This window comes from Pteropus vampyrus, unplaced genomic scaffold (genome assembly GCF_000151845.1).
Source record: "Pteropus vampyrus isolate Shadow unplaced genomic scaffold, Pvam_2.0 Scaffold649, whole genome shotgun sequence".
NCBI classification, from domain to species: Eukaryota; Metazoa; Chordata; class Mammalia; order Chiroptera; family Pteropodidae; genus Pteropus; species Pteropus vampyrus.
Genome location: NW_011889430.1, coordinates 16,544 through 38,577, shown reverse-complemented (window position 1 = coordinate 38,577; position 22,034 = coordinate 16,544). Strand labels below are relative to the sequence as shown.

Sequence of the window (22,034 nt, the reverse complement as noted above, 5' to 3'; positions counted from 1 at the left end):
TATGTTCCAGGCAAGACGGGATCGTCCGTGTGAGAACTCGGGCTTGTGAGGAAGGACGTGATCGGTAAACAGACGCCGCGCGGTAAGAGCGCGGCCGCGGTCACTTCCCCGGCAGTGGCCACGAGCGTGCCAGGCTCTGCCACCCGCCAGGGCGGGCGCCGCTATTATGTTCGTCCTGCGGGATCAGGAAACCTAGGTGCAAGGAAACGGGTGACGTGCCCAGGAGCACGGAGCGTGTGACGCTCGGCCCCACGGCTGCATTAGAGGGAAGCGTGAGGCTACGCACATGCACATACACACACGTGCACGCACACACACATGTGCACACAAACACGCACACTCACACATGCATGTGCATGCAAATGCGCACACATGCATGCACACACATACGCACGCACACATGCACACACGTGCACACGCACACATGCATGCATGCGCATGCATGCACACATGCGCGCGCACACACACACACACACACACGGACCCTGACGCACACCACAGGTGTCACGGGAGCTTTTCAGAGGAGCGAACATCAGGCAGAGCTTTAGACATGCGTAATGTTTCCGATTTTAATCAACCCCAAATTTTCCTTCAACGAAGCCCCGTGTAGATAGGTGTGCATTCTGCAATCCTGCTGTCAGCCTCCTCCTCTGGCTGGACACTAAGAAGTCAAATTCTGGGACAAATCGTGTGGAATAACCCCACAGCTTCCAGCAACCGCTGCCACTTAGCTGCCACCAGCAATATGAGGGTCTCCGCCCTACCACATGTGCTTTACCACAAAGGGAAAGTGACACTTCAACAGTTCTTTGCCATTAATAGAAAAACAGTGTTTCTTCACTAGTTAAGCTACCCATTTCCCCAGGAACGCTTCGGGTCTGCACAGCTTCTACCTACAGCGCGTCAGGGAACGGTGCCAGCGAAATGACATCCTAGAAGCCCTTATGCGACAGATGCTGTCATTCGTTCCTATGACCACAAGAGTGGCTGTGTCGCAGTTAGGATATCCAGAGAAATTGGGTTTCTATTTTCCTGCCAAGATTCTTGACCTCTAAAACCTGTAATGAGCTCGACGAAGACAGGGGCAATGCCTTATTGGATTCTGAAGTCCGATCACAATGTCGGCAAGTAATGCACACCCTGTAATGGCTTCTTATAAGGATAGGTAGGAAAAGTAATGGATGATGACAAAATACAAATTGAAACCATACTTCCTGAGCGCTGCATGTCTGGCACACACTTAGCCCAGTAAACACCACAAGGGGGAAAGATGAAGAAGGAGGAACTTGTTCCTCGCTCTCCCTGCCTGCCACATCGTCAGGGAGCCATGATCCCGGAGGACCGCGATGGCTCTGGCTTATGCCTTTCATCCTGGCATCTTGTCTGATCGGAGCTGCCTTTCAAAGAATACAGCAGCTCTCAGTACAAAGTGCTTCTCTGCTCAGACAGCTTGTCTTTGTGTTGCTCTGAATTTCAAGACCTGGGAGCAGGTGACTCGTTTGGCCTGTAAGTGTTTTTATAATACTTCACCATTTAAAGCCAAGTAATCTACGAATAGTTAATCCCTAACTAAGAGAACATCCGTGGTTATGTCAGCATTCTCGATTCCAGTCCACTGATAAGAGAAGTGAGGCCTGGAAAGAAAAAGTGACTTACCCAAGGTCACGCCATGAATCATCAGCCACCCGACAGGACTGTTAGAACACCCACTTCCACTTCTTGATTAATTCTCGAAACCACACAGTCATTAATTTGCAATTAAATCTCCCGTGCAGTTCGGTTAGAAAGATTTTAATCATTTAGTAAAAAGCTTTGTGAACTGCAGGCGTGTTAATCTATTTCAACTGGCACACCTTAGATAGTATTTTTAATGGGCACAAATCTCATGATTAATAATATTTTCGTTTCACCGAATACTACATTCAAAACTAAACTATAGGTCCTAAGCTATAGGTGAAGGGAATATTTATAAAACAGGTGAAAATTTAAAACAAACACAGTCTTTTGAGTAATTAAAAAGTAAAGTTTGTTACATCTTTACATTTCACAAGGATGTCAATATTTCATATCAGGGCACAGAGTTTAGATAAGATTTTAGCAGATTAACATCTTGGATTATAGGAGAAAATCTAAATAGAGCCAATAAGGTCATTCTCTACAGCAAAGAAAACAAAAACTGTGAGAATAAATTTAATAGGCTATGCCCAAGACACATATGTGTGTGTGTGTGTGTATGCGTGTGTGTGTGTACACATACACACACAGACTCCACTTGCATAAAAGGAGAGTCGTAACATATACGCAGTTGGAGAGACTTACTCTCACAGACACGCCACCCCCACATTAATCTATAAACATGTCGTAATGTTAGTCAAGGTCCCGTTTGCATCCTGTGGGGGTGGGGTACAGAATTCGATAAACTCATATAATGCATGTGGAGAAATGAATTTAAGAGAATAACCAAGAAAACTTTCTTAAAGTATAAATAAACTACAGTAATAAAAACAGCGTTTTGCTGGCACAGACCATGGAATACAATCGAAAGTTCGACATCAGGCACAGGTGTCCCTAAGCATCCAATAAATGAGGACCGACAATGAAAGAAAGGGAGAATTTAGTAAACAGTGTTGTGACGGGTGACTAGGTCTACACCTCACACCAGATGTCCAAATAAGCTCCAGGTGGATTGAACATTTTGATGCAGGAAAATGAAAACGAAATGGGGAAGGCTTTTCTACACGACTTCAAAGGTAGCAGTAAAAAAAGACGGATAGATTTGACATAAACCAAATAATACTCAAAGAGACATGTATTATGGATGGTAATCATTTTTCTGTCATTTAACTATAATCCCTTAAATTTATCATTTGTCTTTTCATTTTATTAGTTCCTTTTTGACACAAAAAATTTAAAAACTATAAGAAAAAAATATTAATCCTTCCTTTAAAGTTTCTTTGCTTTGGCCTAGAAGTGACTTTCTTAACCTCAAATCAGACCAATTTTCGCTTAGATTTTCTTATAATTCTTTCATTCTTATTTTAAGTTAATTAAACAGATAAGAAGTCGAAACATGATTCTGTCCTACATGAGCTGTTTGAGGATATTACTTAACCACATTGAGCCTCAATTTCATTTTCCTGAATAAACATACCAACCTTTTAGAACTGCTGTGGAGATTACGAGAAATAGTTTACACAAAGTGTTTCTCAAGGTAGAACCTGACGTATAAGGAGTCGGCAAGCTATGATTTTTCATGCTATCGCATTGCATATCAGGCTTCTTAATTTCACTGACATATTTTCATGACTAGCGACTTATGGTAATAGCATTTTTACCTGATTTTAAAACAAATTTCACGTTATTTAATTAATGATGTAGTTTTCTACTTTGTAAATTATTTTTAAACCATAATATATGCCAATCAAAAAAAAAAATCTTAATTCTTTGAAGACTATCTAGTCATACGGAGCATCCTTACCAGATGGCCAAGTGATGGAGTGATCCAGGAATATTAAAGTTTTCTCACACACCAGAACCGCCGAGATTATCTGTGAGCCTGGGCTGGGAACAGGATGCTTGCATCTTACCTCTAGCAGGCCGTCCTCTGGCAGGTCGGTACAGTGAACAGCATTCTGGATCTTAGTTTTTCCAAAGACTGCTCTGAGGGTCTCAGGACGCAAATGCCGGGCAATTTCCTAGTGAACACACATTAGCAGGTGGGTTAAAGCCGGGTATGGTGCTAGTCAGAAAAATATCAGCTGCACAAAACACTTGGGTTATTCATGAAACACACGTATACTCTGATGACACCGATTTTTCCTGGAAATAGCCAGAATGTATGAAAACTTTGAGAAAAATCTTCAGTTCACTCTTAAGGCGTTTTCTGTGGCCCAACATAAAGTCCGCTGTGGTCTACATTAGGGGGCAATAATAACTAGATCTCCTTTACCAGATTATGAGAGTCACATAAAACATGATCCCAGTTCATAACTGTGAAAGGCTCACATTTTATAGACAACAGGTCTTAACAACTCGATTTGAAATAAACCAGTTTGACGGCATTAATTTTTAAAGGTTTTTTTAATGTTACAGTTGTATCAACTTAGTATTAGCTCACACTGAGAGGAAAAATGGTTACAAATAACCCATAAAATTGGGGGTAAAAAAACAAGAGGTTAAAAAAATTAAAGATATGGGAATATTAATGACCTACTCAGTTTTTTTGTTTAAAATAAAAAATGTTCAAAAACCCTATTTTAATTCTGAAATATGTATACAAAAGGTATTTGATATATATGCATATTTAAAAAATAATAAAACAAATACCTGTGTACCCACTATTAAGCTGAATTAAAGTCTTACAATAACTTTAAAGGCCCCTGTGTACTCCATCCTATTTTGTCCCATCCATTTCTACCCAGGAGCAACCGCTGATATAAATTTCACTTGAAGATTTCCTTGTTTAGTTGTAAAAACATGGTTTTTTCAGATCCATCCAAATTAACGTGTATGCTGCCATTTGTTGTTATTTCTGTGCAGACCCCAGTGTGCGCTGGGCCAGACTGCGTCCACCTCCTGTTGATGAACATCTGAACTTTTACCTAATTCCTTCTCTGTCTCACTTTCACACATACACACAGACACACAAGCTTGCATGCACACACGCAATCACAGACGATTCTGCTACAAGCATTCTTGGTGTACACGTGTAAGAGTTTTTCTGGAATCTTACGGCTCGTACATATTCAGTTTTACTAAGTAATGCCAAACCATTTTCTTAAGGTTGTAACAATTTGCCCTCGACCATGGGTGCCCAAGAACACCCCGCATCCCCATGAAAGCCAGCATTCGATGCTGGCTGACTTCGTAATGCTGGCATTCTGGTGGGTGTGAAATGGGGCCTCAGTCCACATTTCCCTGATTGCTAAAGAGGCTGAGTGAGTCTTTCCATATATATCCTCTCCTGTAAAAGGCCTGCTCCTGCCTTTTCTTGATTTTTCTATTGGGTTATTATTTTTATTGTTATTCTTAATATAGTCTACTTTTCCTCAGTTATATATGATGCCGATATCTTTTTTCAGTATGTAGCTTATCTCTGAGTTTTCTTTACTGTTTTTTGTGAACGAAGCTTCATCTGTATCTGCAGCTGCCCCCAGCGCCGGCATCACCGCCTCAGCTCCACCTCAGATTGTCAGGCATTAGATTCTCATGGGAGCACCGGACCCTGGTGCCAACAAGGTTGGGGACCACTGGCCTATTAGACATCGAAATGGAGTTGTCAAATGCATGGTTGGTCACGAGTCTAGAGCACAGAGGAGGCCTCCACACTGTAGACAGCAATGTGGGAGTCACTGGCATGTGTCTGGTATATATGGTGTTTAAAGTTATCTGTTGGATAAGATCAAGAAGGCCATAAGTATCATTGAAAAAGGGACATTGTATCGTGAAAAAGTCAAGGAGATGAGGAGAGATAAGCAAAGGACACTGAAAAGAAACGGCCAGCTGGGTGAGAAGCCATCCAGGAGAGTCCTTTCCCGGAAGATAGTGAAAAAAACTGGCAGTCACGCTAACGACACTTCCCACGCTTCCAGCCTAGGCCACAATCCGGTCAATCTATTGATTGACCTATCTACCTGTCCGTCTGCCCATCCATCCTCTCAACCATCCATCATGCCCATTGCCCACTTCTCCTCCTTAGCTGGCATGGCTAAGGTTCACCATTACCCTCTACATCTTTTCTTTTATTTCCTGCTTCACAGGAAAAAAAAAAAAAAAAAAATGAGAGTCATCTCCTTATTTCAATAGGACCATAGAACGATTTGGGGAGAACTGACATTTTTTCTGACCTTGAGTCTCTTATCTATAAATAAATCTTTTTACTTATTTAGGTCCTTTTCAATGTCCTTTAATAATATTTTATTTTAAAAAAGTCATCGCCTTAAAATCCCTACGCCCACAGTGATGCGCGTCTGCGCCCTCCCCTCCTCTCTCCCATTCAGTCTGAGGAAGAGGTGCCTCTTCTGCTCCGGAGAGCTACCCTCCCATCTCCCAGCCCCTCTAGGTCAGGACGTTTGCTCCACTACAGTCCCCCTCCTCCTGGATTTTCAACCTTTCTCTAAGAGCTTCTTACCTGCATCCTATAAAAACGCTTCTGTCTGCCTATCACTAAAAAATAAAAAAACTGTAACTATTGCCCTAGCTCGTCCCCATCTTCTTCGAAGTCTTAATAATCTCCCTGTCCATTTACTCTTTAAACTTGTGCCCCACAACGGTCCCAAAACTGCCTTGACAAAGGACACCAATAACCTGACCGGTCACAGGTTCTCTCCATTTGTGGCCTTTCTCCTGCCCAGGGTCCCTCTGTGCTCCCCCAGGGCCACTTTGTCCACTGTGATGTCACCTCAGATGACTCCTCAATCCCTAAGTGCAGCCCCGTTTCTTTCCTGAGTCCTAAACTAGAATACACAACTGCCGAACCACCGGGTCACCCCACGGGGCTCTCAGACCCAACTCGTCCCAAACCGACCTCATTACTTCCCCCACGACAACGCCTCCTCCCCAACACCGTCTCTGTGTGAACGCCACTGCCGCTCGACCAAGGTGGCTAGGCCCGAAGTCTGGGGGTCACCCCCCAACCACTCTCTCTCAGTGCCCTTTCCTTACTTCCCAAGTCTCCCCGATTGCCACAGCTCGTCCCTTCACCTTGTTTAGACCAGAGCGGGCTCCTAACCGGCTAGCTCGCCTCTACCATCAGAATCGTATTCCGTTTGTTTACATTTCTGTCTCACTCCTATAACCGCAAATTCCATAAGGACAAGGATTATGACCTTCGTATATCCTACAGAGGATGTTCATGAAAGACTCACTGAGTAACAGTAATAATGATTTTGTGCCAAGAGTGAATAAATGAATGAAATTACTAACATGCCCAAATTTATACACTTCATTAACCTAGTTAATGATAGGGTAGAGACAGTCCAGATCCCTTTGGCTATATTACACTCTTCAGATGTGCCTATTTTAAGGAATCCCGAAGCAAATTCTTTTGAAATGCAAGCAATCATCACTTAATTTATCTATTTTGTAAGTCAGTGGTTTTACATATCAGATTTTCCCAAACGGGGGCACACCTGTCTGAGAATGGAATCAAGGACTCTAAGCACTAATCTCAGAGCTCTGAAAGTGACTTGCTCCGTGACCTTGACTGAGGACAACATTACTGTTTCATCGGACATAAAACACCACGTGGAGAAACTCAAACGAGATGCGAGCAACCCACCAGAGTGGCAAGCTTATAACCGACTTTTCCAGCAGGGATTTTAAGACACGCCTAAACTCCTTGACGAACTATCAAATCTGGTGAGTATCAGTAACGTGGAAAAGACCAATTCACTCTAAACATTAGTGGTCACATGATAGTAAATGATCTTGCATTCTATTTGTTGAACTTCTCTATTATCTATTTTTAAAATATATACCCAATTCCTCTGTAATGCAATAACTCCCATTCTTATATGATCTTGAGGCAAGTACCTCATTTATAGAGGAAAAAATCAACTCTGAGCACAAGAGTTGCAATGACAAGCATATTGTCATGGTTACATAAACATTTAAAAGCATTCATTTGTGCACAGGACATACTGAATTATTCTCTTCATGAGAACATTCTGTAAGTCGGAGTCCCCCACTGCCTAGATACACAGATTAAAGCTGCTGCCTTCAGAAATATCACATTTTCCTTCCCCAAGTCTTTATTGTAAACAGATAGTGTTTTCTCGTCTTTAGTCTTTGTAACAGCTTGTTTAAAAAAGAAAAACTATTCTTCAGGAGTTACATTCTAAAGGTAACTTATCCTCCCCCGAGACTCATTTTCTCTCCCTAACAGAATTGCAAACTATGACTTTCGTCTTGAAACGACACGTACGTTGCTGAAAAAAGGTCCCTCTCCCTCAGCTGTCCTCTCCCAGACGGCCCGAGCTACGCTCGCCCTCCCCAAAACCACGTCCGGAGCGTGTTACAGACGCTCGTTTTCTCACACATTATTGAAATGAAGCGATTTCTTAAAAGCAAATGACAACTCTGAACTTCGACTAAGTCTGTTCAGTTGAGTATTTTGGGAACTCACAGAAAAAGTCATTTCAAACCTGGCATTCAATAGTAATTGGAATGAGTGCCAGCCACCCGCAACCCCAGTCTTCGGCAAGGACCTCGAACTCACGTCCCGAGACAGTGACCCCCCCGCCCCAACCCCAATTCCCGCACTCATTGGATCATTACACTGCATGTTTTCATAAACTGCCTTAAATTTTTACTGGAAAACTGAATTTAAAATAAATGAACATACTAATGGCAGTGTTGTAAGCATTTAAAAAATGTATATGGTTAACTTATACAATTATATATATCACATCAATAGGTATTTTAACTATTATAATAACATGTAACTACAGGCCCTTTCTATGGCAGGCATTCTTAAACAATGTTCAAGAATTACAAAATTGCCAGTTCATGTGCTAAATACCTCACATTGTGAAAGGTTTATTTACTTTGATAAAACTACTTAATCTCATAAAAGATATGGCCGTTTGCTTTATCTAATAAGCTATATCAAAAGAGGTCCTATATTTAAATAATTGCTGCAAGACACGGGTTCACGTAATTCAGCCACTTTCAAAATATAATCATTTATATATTTGATTCTGCTTTTCAAACATGATTAAAAAGCTAGTTTTTAAAATGCGACTAATTAACAGACTGCCCAAATTTATTACAATTCCTAAATTATGAGTTAATGTTTTAATTAAGTGCTTTCAGGAAGACCACGCCTGTACTTTCTGCAGAGGAGCGATGGCCAGGTTCGTTATCTCACGTCATCCATCAAAAATCAACGTGCAAAGGTGAGAGGGTGGCGCTTGTCTGCGGGTCACATGTGAGGGCCCCCAAAGTCCCTTTCTTTGGCTTTGCAAGGGCTAGGACTGTCTCACTGAGATATAAATAAAACGTCTTATTGTCAACGTCCCGAGAACTCGGTGGCTCGGCAGGTACTATTCATGTCAGCTGTAACCGATCCGGGGCTCGAACCTGGCACTGGGAAGGTGGCAGGCTCTCTCATGTCCACGCACGGTAATTTCCCAGGGTCTCGAGAAGGTTTAAACATATCTTCCTTCCATTTCGACACAAAGCCCACTGTCTTTAAGCAAAACTACTAGGGGCGGACATTTGAAACTGACAAGCAGCACACGCGCGTGCGGGACATCAGGGCCTGGCACATGCTGCTGCGGCCTCTTGGGATTTTAAAAGGCTAGCGGCTCCGGAGGGCGGCTGCGCCCATCTCGCCAGGGCGGAAATTCCAGACCCTCCTCCTGACCGTGATGGAGACGGGTCTGATTGGAATGTGACTTTGTTTTAAGGCAGAGCAAACGATCATCTCTGCGAATAAGAAGAAAGAGAAAAGGGACAAAAAGGTGAAGTGTAAACCTAAGAAATATGAAAGGAAACAGTCTCGTTTGGCAGAAAACAGTTAATGCAGCCAAAGAGAGAGAAAAGAATCCCTACGGAGGAATATGCGTATTTTTTAAATAAAAAGGGGAATGCGCGAGAGGGAAACCAGGCACTGAAAGGAAAAACGTTTTGTGAGGGTCACGCAGATAAATGTGCTGGGCCGTGGAGAGGCGGAGGGCGCCGACGAAGGGAACGCGGGAGCGGAGACAGCCAAACGCCAAAGTTACACGGGGCGGGCGGGGAAGGGGAGGGGGAGAGAGACGAGAAAAGCTCCACTGCGGAGGAAAGAAGGCAGGTATCAGACGTCCAGGCCCTCGCGGAATGAAGGGCGAGGGAAGAGCAGCTGGGGCGGCAGTCGCGAGGGAGACGCGGTGCTTGGCCACGACGGAGGACGCTCAGGCTGGAGGACGAGCGAAGCCAAAATCCTTGCAGGGAAAACAAAATCCGGATCCGAGGAGGGGGGTCAGGGACAGCGCCAACCCCCAAAGATCCGAGTATCTCCCAGAAAGTTCAGACTCCATCGGTGACACTTTGACGGACGGTTGTTTAAGTGAACCGGAACGGCTTACGGCCAATGTTTTGAGGCTGGTGTCCAGAATGACACGGTGGGGACATCTACAGACACAGGGATCGGTGGATGCCTACAGCTGAGGGGTAGGAGGACAGTGGGGCCCGTTTTAATCTGGGGGCGCATATTTCTGAGGTGATGATCTAAAATACTGTGGCAATGGTTGCACACGTGTGGATATCTAAAATAAAACATGAATTTTACATTGACAGGTGGGTGGATCGTACTGATATGTGGCTTCCATCTCAAAAGTGCTGTTTAAAAAATCAAACGTATCTAACCTACTCCGTTTTAACAAACTTGGCACAAACATTTTCTTTCTATTCTCCCCTCGCCCTTTTATTTAACCTCTCTGAAAAAAATTAGTTTAACAGACAGCCTAGCCTATCTAGGTAATAATAAAACAAAAAAAGATGTAATTCATTGACTTTGTTTTGATTATATAAAATATGACATATAATAATACTTAAAAATGTCTAAAGCTAAATACTTAAAGCTAAATATGTATTATTTCAGCTCTTAATTTCTCAAAAACGGAGCCGCGGCACCCTTTAAACCTTGGCCAGTATCAGATCGCATGGGTGCAGAATGCTACTAAGTTGTGACAATCGTAATAATCTCTATTATACCAACGACCATAATAATGCTAGTTAATAGCTAATAGCTATTAAGTGGTTGCTACGTGCTCGAGAGTTAACAGGAATAATCTCATTTATTCTTTATAATAATCCCATGAGGTAGATATCATTATTATCCCAATTTCCCAGATGAAGAAATTAAGATTTCGAGAGCTTATCGACCTGGACAGAGAGCAAAGCCACCAGTGGTGTAGGTGAGATCTGAACTCAGGTAACAGGACCCGAGGTCTTGGCCACCTCGACAGACTTCTTGGATCACACTGTGCACACACATAAAAATCAAGGACCACACTCCCCCCAGAGCTGCAAATTTTAAAACTGTAAGTTATACCTCCAAAGTATGCAAAGGTAAAAGGAAAAGGTATAATTCACCACAAGTTCAGCAAAAAGTCAGAATTTAACAGTTGGCAGAAATGGCACAAATCACTGAGTCGCATGAGCATTCATGGAGGTGACAAAACCGAGCGCGTGGAGGCGTCTGCGTAGCTCTGGCGGAATGGAAGAAGCCTCAGTGAGCACGAGTTTCTCGCAGTTATGACCGAGGCGGAGCTCACGCGTTCATTCATTCACTCAGTCACTCATTCACTCAGTCATCTTCCGTTTGTCGACAACGACGTCCGAAATGTCAGCCACGTGCCACGCTCTGCGCCGGGCTACGGACTCTAGAAAGCCCGAGAGGATATGACCATCAGGTCCTCAGGGGCCTCGCAGTCTGGGGGAGGAGGCTAAGCAGTACGTGTAACCAGCGACGACAAGATAATGTGATAAGGAACTCGGAAGGGACGTGGCAGGAGTTCCGAGTCTGCTGGAAAGGTCAGGGAAGGCTTCGCCAAGAAAACCACTAAGGCCAGAGGCAAACCGCCCTCCTCAGGAGGAGGTGAGGGACTCTGGTGCGCCGTGGGCAGGAGCCGCACGTCATTTAGAACCGCTCGGGGCGCAGCCGGCGAGCCAGAGACTGTCTTAAGCCTGTCGTTTTCCTTCCGACACTCCGGACTGGGGCGTCCAAACAATGCAGAGCCCAGACCCCCGCACCTTCCCTATCGGCATTCCTACTCCAGGCCGGTCACCCCAGGGCCGGGTACCAGACAATGCAGGACAGCTCCTCCACACCCCAGAACCCAATGATGTTAGAACCCGCCAGGCCTGTCCCCCTGCCCCCGGCCCGTCCCTGGTGCTTCCCCACGTGGCCCCGTCGGCGTGCCCTGCCCCTTCCTCCTGAAAACTGTAACTACCTCTTCGATGGCAAGACCCCTGCGGGCCTCACCTGGAGACTGCTGACACCCACACCATACGACAGACGCAGGAAGCGCTGCCACGCGGGGAGGAAGGGCGAGGTCACGGGGGCCTCCGACCCCGCAGCACACGCTGCCAGCAAGACCGGCCTTCAGCGGCGGCATGGCCCGCCAGGCTCCCATTAAAAAACTACTCAGGTGCAGGAAGTGGCGGGCGGCGGTCCTGAGGGTAAGGAGGCCACTTAAAAGGTTGCCGTATGAGATAGGAAGCTACGCAAGTCTCAATTTTCTTTTTTCTGCATGTCGGTCCTATGTCCATCTCTCCAAAGTCCTCCACGTCACTCGGGGGAAAGCCAGAGTCACTGCAGCTCATACAGAGCTCACGCGGCCTCCCGCCGCCCCACCAACTTGACCTCGCCTCCTGCTGCTCTGCCCTTGGTCGCTCTGCTCCAGCCACGCTCCAGCCACCGTCCCGTACACGGGGCACCCCGCGGCTTTGGCGCCTGCAGCTCCCTCTGCCCCCACTGCTCAATGCCACTACCCTCAGCCCCTAGGAGTCCGCATCCAAAGTCACAAGGCCACATTGTAGTGACTGCACAGTGACTTCCTCCCCTCACACGGAACTTCCCCTGGCTCAGGGAAGATGGGTCCTTCATCTTTTCATTGCCAATGCCTAAGAGTACTAGGCACCTGGAAGGTTTGTAAATGTTTGGCTGGCTGGATTGACTGGTCGAGTGAGTGAATAAATCAGAGAAGAAAAGAGATGCTTTCAGCCGAGGTGACTGCGTGTCACCTCTGCACCGCGTAAGGAACCTTCCGAAGCCTGACGCAGCGAGGTTGACAGCGGAAACGGAAAACGAAGGAAAAATGGTTGTGAGCGGTGAACTCGTCGGTGGCAGTCTGTGCGTGTGGTCGTTTCAACTAAAGCAACAGTGGAATCTTCTCACCGAAGAGAAAGGGGGCACCTTTCTATTCCAGTCCTTTCTGCAGCTTTGGAGCTGGAGTGCCTCTGCCATTAATGATCCAATCAGCGTTTCATTTGCATTCTGTGCGAGAGTAAATGTGACATCTCAGTAACTGTCACAATCTCTAGCGGTAAATTATGGTAATTAATAGGAAGGCTTAAAGGTCAAACCTGGGAGCAACCCCAAACAGTCTCCAGCTGTAACCTTGAACGGCCTGGATCACATTTATAGGAGATGACAAAGCAGTAAGAACATATCCATAAGGTTACAGGTTTAGGAAAAAATATTATTAGTTGGATTTCAATCCTATGAGATTTGGAAGAGTGTTTTTTCATAGACCATCTGTTTTAGGATCCTAATCAACTAATTCCACCCACGTCCTAATCCCCAAAGCAGAACTCACAGGAAAGCAACATCTGCTGGTTACGGCGGGATGACACATAGCATTTTTGTTTGTACAAAACTCCAGTTTAAAAAACTCTTCGAAATTAAAATTAACATCGAAGGGGCTGCGCAGAGCCCACTACTGCCAGACTGCTTCCACGGAGAACAAACAAAGCAGACACACTCGAGAACTTGCCCATCGGAGACGAGGGTTCCGCGTTTACTGAAAGCTGATGGGCCCTTTTAAGACTGAACGTTTTTTTCCGCTTCTAGCTCCTGCTTCTGAGCTGTTTACAGAAACCCGCAATTTAAATCAATAGCTCAGGAAGACAGTGCGACGATGAGCACAGTGAACACGGCTTTGGGGTTTTAACTCTTTCTGTATTTCTTCCAAACTATAATAGTCCCTTTCGTCACAAATGTGCTCACCTGTAGTAGACTACCTGGCTGCTCAGAGCCACACCCAAACCGCCAAGTTCCGCAAGCTCTCCTTCCAAAATGCATCCTCAAACCTTCCGCTGCCACCACCCAATAATGGTCATCGGCTCAGGCTTTTGTCGTTGCTGGTCGGAATTACTTTGCTGTTCCAACCAATTTTGCACACAGTGGTCACGGTGACCTTCTAAACACAGATCTAAGCCGATCGATGCCCCATGACACTTTCCCACGGAACTGCCCGCTGCCTTTGCATAGCGCACGCCGGCCACGTGGCCTTCGGAACCTGACTATCTCTTCAGTCACGTTGCCTGAAGCGAGAGCCAACCTGGACTCCTCTGGATCCCAAGACCGTGCTGGGTTCTCTCCTGGTCTGGGGCCGCCACACAGGGCTGGTCTCTACCCTGCAGATCTGAGAGTCCATGACGGTCCCTCAGGAATCCCTCCGCCTCGCAAAGCCCTTGCAGGGAGGTCACACCTTGAGCACTGACCACAGCTGTAACCTGTACACACTCACACGATTGCTTGTTCGATGACCGTCGGACTTCCGATCCCACGTGGACAGAGCTAACGTCTCGTCCACCATCCCATGCTCGATATCCACAGAGTGTTCAATAATTTCAGTTGAATATAACGAAGTTAATCCCAATCCAACAATAATGGAGGTAAAAGGGTAAAAAAATCTCTTAAAATGAAATTTATTTCTATACCTCAGTCTAACCACAGTGAACCTCTGGAAAGGAGACTTCTCTGTATTCTCCACGATACTAGAAAAAATACATAAACCATATATAATTATACAACTATGTCCACAATGTATATCTTCATTCTGGAAATGAAGGCCCAACCCAGAGAGCGTCCTAGTGTTTGGTTCCTAAGTGGGTGACAGTCGACACCAACGTGACAAAATAATTCTACATGAGCAGCTCTGTCCCCTGGGGACTGGCATGTTGGTATGCCTCTGAAGAAAATTGTTCTAACTCTGTTGCTCAGATATCTTCAGAGGTAGTTTTAGATCCTCGAGAGACATATTATTTTTCTTCCTTTGGAGAGTTAATAAGTACTGGCTTTTTAATTGTATAGCCTGATAAAATTGTCAAAGACCCAAATTATTGTTTAAACCAGCTATAATTTGTGTGTATGTGTGTGAAAGAACAGCCCTTCACAGTGATAATTTCATATTTGTCTAAAATCAGATGTCTCTCCCTTTTTTATTAATATGTAATTGACATATAACATTATATTAGTTTCAGGTGTACAACATGATTCAGCATATGTCTATATTGCAAAATGATCACCACTGGAAGTCAACATCCCCTGCCACAGAGTTAGAATATTTTTCTTGTGATGAGAACTTTTAAGTACTCTCTTAGCAACTTTCAGAGGTTCGACGGTATTATTAATTGCAGTCACCATGCTGTACGTTCTACCTCCAGGTCCTATTTTATAACTAACAGTTCGCATCTGACGGCCTTCACCCGCCCACCGACTCGCTAACCCCTGCCTCCGGCAACCAACCACTAGTCTGTTCCCTGGATCTATGAAGTTGTTGTTTTTTTTTTTTAGATTTCACATGTGAGATAATATAACGTTTGTCTTTCTGTTTGACTTAATTCACTTAGTATGATTCCCTCAAGGTCCATTCATGTTGTCACAAAAAAGGCAAGATCTCATTCTTTTTTATGACTGAATAATAAGTGGCTACGCCAATTTACACCCCCGCTAACGGTGCACGAGGGCTCCCTTTTCTCCACATCCTCGCCAAAGCGTGTCATTTCTTGTCTTTTTGAGAAGTCATTCTAACAGGTGTGAGATGACATCTCATTATGGTTTTGATTTGCGTTTCCCTGTTTCCCTGACGACTAGTGATGTTGAGCATTTTTTCATGTACCTGTTGGCCACCTGTACGTCTTCTTTGGAAAAATGTCTATTCAGATCCTCTGCCCATTTTTAAGTCAATTTTTTTTTTTTTTGGCTATTGAGTTATATGAGTCCTTTATATATTTTAAATATTAACCCCTCTAAAAATATGAGTTAATATCACACACACACACACACACACACACACACACACACACACACACACACACTGTCAGAATACAAGAGCACATTCTAAATACAATTGCCAAAACCAGAACTGTATGTCAAAACAATGACAGACTTTCTCGGTTACGTCATAAGCACAAATAAAATGGGAGAAAAAGAGGAGGATGGAAGAGAAGAGAGTCCATGACCACAGGGCACCGCGACAGCCCTCCAGAGTCACGCACTGTCACCAGCGAAGCTGCACAGACAGCCGTTCTCCCCGTGTTCCTGCGAGTCCCCCTGCCTCACCAGGGCTCCCCTCTGAACCCCTCTATCTTGGACTCCCACTCCGGCCTTTTTACTGTTTCTTGTCTAGATCGTAAGTTCTTTGAGATCAAAGACTATATCTCAGGTTTTCCTTTTTTGTCTTTAAACACCACTGTTTCTCATAGTATAATGTACTGAAAGACCATATGGGAGGATGCAATTACTATATGTGATGGGTTACATGATGCACAAATGTTTTTAAAAATCTGGATATATAAAAAACAACTTTTGGAAAAGACTTAAGCATAAACACTATTCGTATTTGTATAAAAATGGTGTTTGAGCAGTTTTATGGGGAAAACATTTTGTTTTACGTCATATTTAGGAGTTCAAGTGAGAGGGTGTAAAGTTCCTTTTGTCTTTAATCCAATTTTTAAATGTTTTCTTGGGTTTTGACCATCGATCCATAATGTAAGTAATTATGACTTATGTAATATGAGGGAAACACTATCGTTTATTTTGTGGCTTTTGAGTCGATAGAGCTAAATCACTCAGAAAAAGATTACACAATGCCTAGTTTTAAAACCTGATGAAGAAAAAAGTACTTCTGTATCTACTTCTCAAAAGTCTTTTGATTTGTACCTATTTTATGCCCTGGTAATATTTCGACAGGGTCTCACAGACACGTAACAAGACAGTATAACGCAACGGTTAAAGACATGAACTCGGGAGCAACAATAAAAAGGTCTGAATCCCGGTTCTGATACTTAACCAAAAAAAGTGTTGGGGGGGTGGTAATATTTTCACTTTAAGTTATTTGAAAAACCTACACATTACCAGAAAAGGATATGTAAAGTTCAAAAGATCTTACACGAAAATTTGAATTACATCTCCTGCCTTTTCAGGAAAATATTGCTGTTGAACCAGTATTATTATATTTGAATAAAGCTTTGTTTTAATTGTCATGGAAAAATATTATAAAACATTGTTTTATCCAATCGTGTAACGTCAACTGCTTCTCCATTACTCTCTCACTAGGTCACATTGTTTCATCTTCTCACAATCGGAAATGGAGTTATTACCTTTGACATGCTTTGGGGCTGAGCATTATTTAATACCAAATCAAAAGAAATCCAAGACAAATAGTTATTCTGAAATGTAGAATTTTCTAGTATGTATTTTGTACTTTTTCAAGCTATTTGTATTAAACCCTTTACAGCTATCTACTCTTCAAGAAAAATTATTTTCTTTAGCCAGAATATTTTATTAGGCAGGCATGCTTATTATTTTTTATATTTATTTTTCTTTTAGAAACGTTATCCCAGCTCATTATTTTAAAAAAATGTAGAAAATACAGTCGATCCTCATGGTTCACGGGTTCCATTTTTGCAAAGTCGTTTACTCACTAGAAGTTGCGTGCCAGCCCCGGATCGACACTGGCTGCGTTTTCGCTCACGCGTGGGCAGGCACGGGGCAGCAGCAACGTGAGCCGCTGTCACGAGAATCCCGGCTGAGGCTGACGTTTTGGCCCTGATACGATGAGCCATGTGCGCTCTGCCGGCTCCTAGGGCCACGTTCCCCACACCTGTGTGCGTCTGGTGTCGCTTCACTGTGTAACGTGTCCCCGTGCATCGCGCCCGAGGGCTGTCTCGTGCTCCTCGGCGCGTGGAGCCGGCGCTGTGCCTCGGGGACGAGATGCGTGTACGGCACATGCACCATCCAAGCACGAGTGACAGTGCTGCTGGCTGTGGGGTCAACGTCACCGAATCAACGGCCCGTGTTAAACACGGCGTCTGCAAACAGCGACACACGTAAAACAAGGTTACGTGCTGCGCATCTGAAAAACAGGCTCTGGCCGGAGGCTCCGGGAACCCTGACCCTGTGTGGCCCCTTCGAGCAACATCTCAGTCTTCTGTAGTCCACTGTTCGTGGTGACTTCACGGAACGTGACTACTGTGAAGGACAAGGCTCAACTGTCTGAGAGTGACCACATCTCGCGCACGGGACTGCAGCCGACAGGGCCTTCTCTGCCGTGTGGCTGCCAACGCCGGGTGTGTCTGTCTTTTTAAGTTCTGCCCATCTCTCCGATTTCAGAAAATTATATCATTGTTTTAATATGCATTTCCCTAATTAATAAGGCTAAATAAGCATATGTTATATGAAATAGGCATCTTTTCTGGGAATTGTTCCGTTTTTTCTTCTTCCTCTTTTCTGTCTTCCTCAAGTACAAATGATAACCAGCTAATCTTTAACTGTGTCATATGTTAAAAAGAAGAGAATGGACTTTCCCTGCTCTTTGGCTGCTTGTCCGAAGAGGCCCGGGTGACTGTGCAGCCTGGCCGAGTGACACGGTCTGGCCAGACAGAGAGCCACGTTATTTCAGTCACTCACCAACGCGAATTGTCTCATAAAAATGGCAAAACCTTCTCGAAAGAAAACATATACACACACATATCAGTGTTCTTCACACATGTCAAAGGATAATGAATACCTTAGAGAATTTCTATCACAGCTTTAAAAACTTACTTACCTAGACAACGTAGCAAGAAGAAACAAAAACAGGAATGCCACAGTAAATATTTCTGCCCATTCTGTATTGTGAAAAAATTCACTTTTTCTTAAAAGTGTTATATAAAAATAAATTATGTAAAATGTTACTTTGAATAAAATTTTTTGTCTATTCTATTCATATTTGTATTGTTTCTTTTAAGGAGCAATAAAAACCATCAAGCCAGTTAAAATACTTAGTTAACAAAACAAACGGCTAACATTTTAAACAATAAATAACTCACAGGGTCCGCGGGCCCACAGAATTCTCGAAATGTCTTCGCAGGGTTATTTTGTTGAATCTCCAATGCCACACAAGGGCCAGAATACATTTCTGTCACCATCTCCTATAACGTGCAACATGAAAGAATATTAAAAATTAACATAATTTCATCTTTACCCCTCCTTTTTTTAATTGCACCACTATTCCTCAAAATGTTAGTTACCTCTGCCTTCTTCCCCACCTGTACCCCACACGCCAAACAGTTCCCAAATGTCGGCCATTTTTCCTACAGAAATGTGTGTTCCCTCTTCTCCTTCCTAGCACCACCGCCATTTTAACATAGTGCTTTACCACTTGACACTTCGTTACCTGAAATCATCTTCTCGTACAGCTCCCTTTCAAAGGGCTCTCTCCACTTGAGCGCAGTACTGTCAAATGAACATTTCTAAAATATAAACTCCAGAGTGTTTCTCTCAAAGACCCTTTTAAACCCTATAATGACTTCCAGATATTAGAAAGAACAGGACCCAGGTTCCTCTCATCTCAGACGCCTAGAAATTGGGCAGCCTACACGAAACAAGTTTCCAGACACTGAAGGGCAGGCAGCACAGGCCAGTGCGGCTGGAACGTGCGGGACGGCATACTGGCGGGGCGGGGAGCCGGGGGAGGTGAGCTACAGGAGTCCGCAGAGACGCGCACTGCCGTCTTCGGCTAAGAGCCTGTGCTCGGGTAGAAGAAAGCACCCAAGGCTGAGGAAAGAACTACCAGAAGCAGTAGGTGAAGCAGCAGCACAAGGCTGAGAAGGTTCGTGCTTCTCCCCGCCGGGATGGACAGACCGCAGATGAGACACGGGGCATCATCGGAGTCCTCAGAGGGCGATGCATCATAGTGGGTGCCCCAAACCGCCCTTAGATATGGGTGCTCTGTTCTCATCCGGTATAGCTTAAAAGCAAGTCTCAAAGGGCCAAACTGATCCCAACCAACTTAACCGAGTGCCTGAACGAAGGACTGCGACAATACCATGTAACACGAAATTTCCCAATATCCTGTATCCAACGAAAATTACCAGGCATGCAGAGAAGTTCGAAAAGATGAGCAATCGCCAGAGGAAAACTTAATAGGCTGATACAGACCCAGAAATGATAGAAATGATGTAGGTTACATAAGGATGTTGAGACAGCTATTACAAACAGGTGCTACATGCTCAAATCGTAGAAGGAAACATGGCCATCAAGATGCGGAGAAAATAAAAAGTATTTAAAAAGACCTAAGTGAAACTTCTAGAGATGAAAACTACATCTGAATGAAAAATACACCAGATGGGGTGAACAGGACGAGATACTGCAGAAGACACATGAATCTGAGACGTGAAACAGAAACTATTCGAAAGCAGGCATGAAGACGACGAAGAAAAATGACAGTAACAACAACAAAAGAGACCTAAAGGACAATCTCGAGCTGGCTGTCACACGTGTCACTAGACACTAGAGTCTCAGAAGAAGAAGGGTGAACAGAAAAATATTTCAAGAATTTTTAAGAAGTTTTCTAATCTGATGAAACCCATAGGCCTACGAATCCAACGAAATCCAAGGAGAATAAATGTAAAGTACAGTACTATTCTTTACATCATAATAAAATTGGCTAAAACCAAAATACGACCAAAAACACAACCAAATATATGACCCAGTGAAAAATCCTAAAAATAACAAAAAACCCTTGAAAGAGGAAAAAAAGAGAAGACACATAATAGTAGAATTCTATACCCAAGTGAGAAGCTATTTTTCAAAAATGAAGGAAAAATAAAGGCTTTTTCAGATCAACAAAATTGGGATAACTCGCCACCAGCAGCTCTAACTCCATGATAAATGTTAAAGAAAGTTCTTCAGACGGAAGGAAAATACCAGACCGCAAAATACGGATCTGTGCAAAATGGGGGGAAACGTGCAGGTAAATAGAAAACACATTTTTCTTCTTTAGTTGCTGTGAAGGATATTTAAAGCAAAATGTTATAAACGTATCGCAGGGTTTATAACGTCTGTATGAGCAGACTGCGTGAGCTGGGCGGGTGACGAAGGCACACACACAGTTTTGCGGTTCCTCCCCCATGTGCGAAGCAGTATAATGAAACATGACCAGAGAGAAGGGCCTCCCCAGTGTCTGGGGTGCTCAGTGGATGTTCCCCCTCCCCCTGGAAGGGGGAGACCCCTCCTGGCAGAAGTGAGAACAAACGCAAAGACTTGGAGGCTAAGTGCAGGTGGGACGTACGGGAGTCACCGAAGGAGCCCGGGCGAGGGCGCCGAGCGAGACTGTGGGAAGACGGTCAGGGACAAGGCCAGATCACGTGGGCCATGAAGGCCGTCTCAATGACTGGAGGGAAGAACAGACCATGTCGATTTAGTAAAATAAAGGTTATTATAGAACAACACTTCAATATTAATCCGAACTCAGTCATCGCACCGAAGAGAAATGTCAGAAGTTCAAGGAGGGAGAGGACGCCATAAATGACACGATACACAGGACCCCACCCGGCGGAGTCCTTAACCGCACCCCCTGAAGTCACTCTGCTATCTCACCGAGGTCATAATGTAAGTGGTTTTTCGGGTTAATTACGCCGAGTCTGATTTTCTGTCATGATACTGAAGGACCGCCTGCACATAAACGTCAAGAGCCAAGTTGTCGGCAGGGCAGGAGGAGGCATGAGCACACTACCCAAAAAAGACAGGAGTGAAATGTCTGTCTTTCCTTCACTTGTCTCTTTCTTTTTCAGGATTAATAACAGATCCCATTAAAAATTCAGACATAAAGGGGGGTGGGCACAAAATGGACAAAAACTTGTTGGAAAAAGGACTCCATCAAAAGGCACAATGTGTCCCTTAAAAAACTGGACTCGACAGAATTCTCAAGTCACCCGGGTTTGCAGTCGAGTAAAAAAACTGCCGAAACAAGAAAGAGGCTGTTTGTCCCTTCTGCAGACCGCCACCCACTGTGCCTCGGCGGTTTGACGGGATCACGTGACTCGACGGCCCTGCTCGCCCGGACGAAGCTCCACCAACACGGGTTGTGAGCTTTTTCTGCCGCTGTTCGCTTGATGCCCGGGATCTAACATGTGGTTTGGCGCCCAGTAGACAGACGCCCAGTATGTGTGTGGCAAGTAAGTGGGTCGTGATAACCCTATGAGACAGCAATCGTCACCTTTTCATGATGCAAATGCTGAAGCAGCAACGTAAGCAAGAATCAGATCACCTTTAG

At 44.3% G+C, this 22,034-nt stretch overlaps 1 protein-coding gene across 1 annotated transcript in view; it reads right to left on the bottom strand.

Moving 5' to 3' along the window:
* LOC105308974 (nucleoside diphosphate kinase 7-like) overlaps window positions 1-22,034 on the bottom strand; it is a 52,386-nt gene that overhangs the window by 22,068 nt on the left and 8,284 nt on the right. Inside the window, exons 4-5 of the mRNA XM_023525924.1 lie at window positions 18,808-18,909; window positions 3,588-3,695 (exon numbers count right to left, since the gene is read on the bottom strand). Coding sequence (XP_023381692.1) covers window positions 3,588-3,695; window positions 18,808-18,909 — 210 coding nt within the window. The remainder of the gene's footprint in view (window positions 1-3,587; window positions 3,696-18,807; window positions 18,910-22,034) is intronic.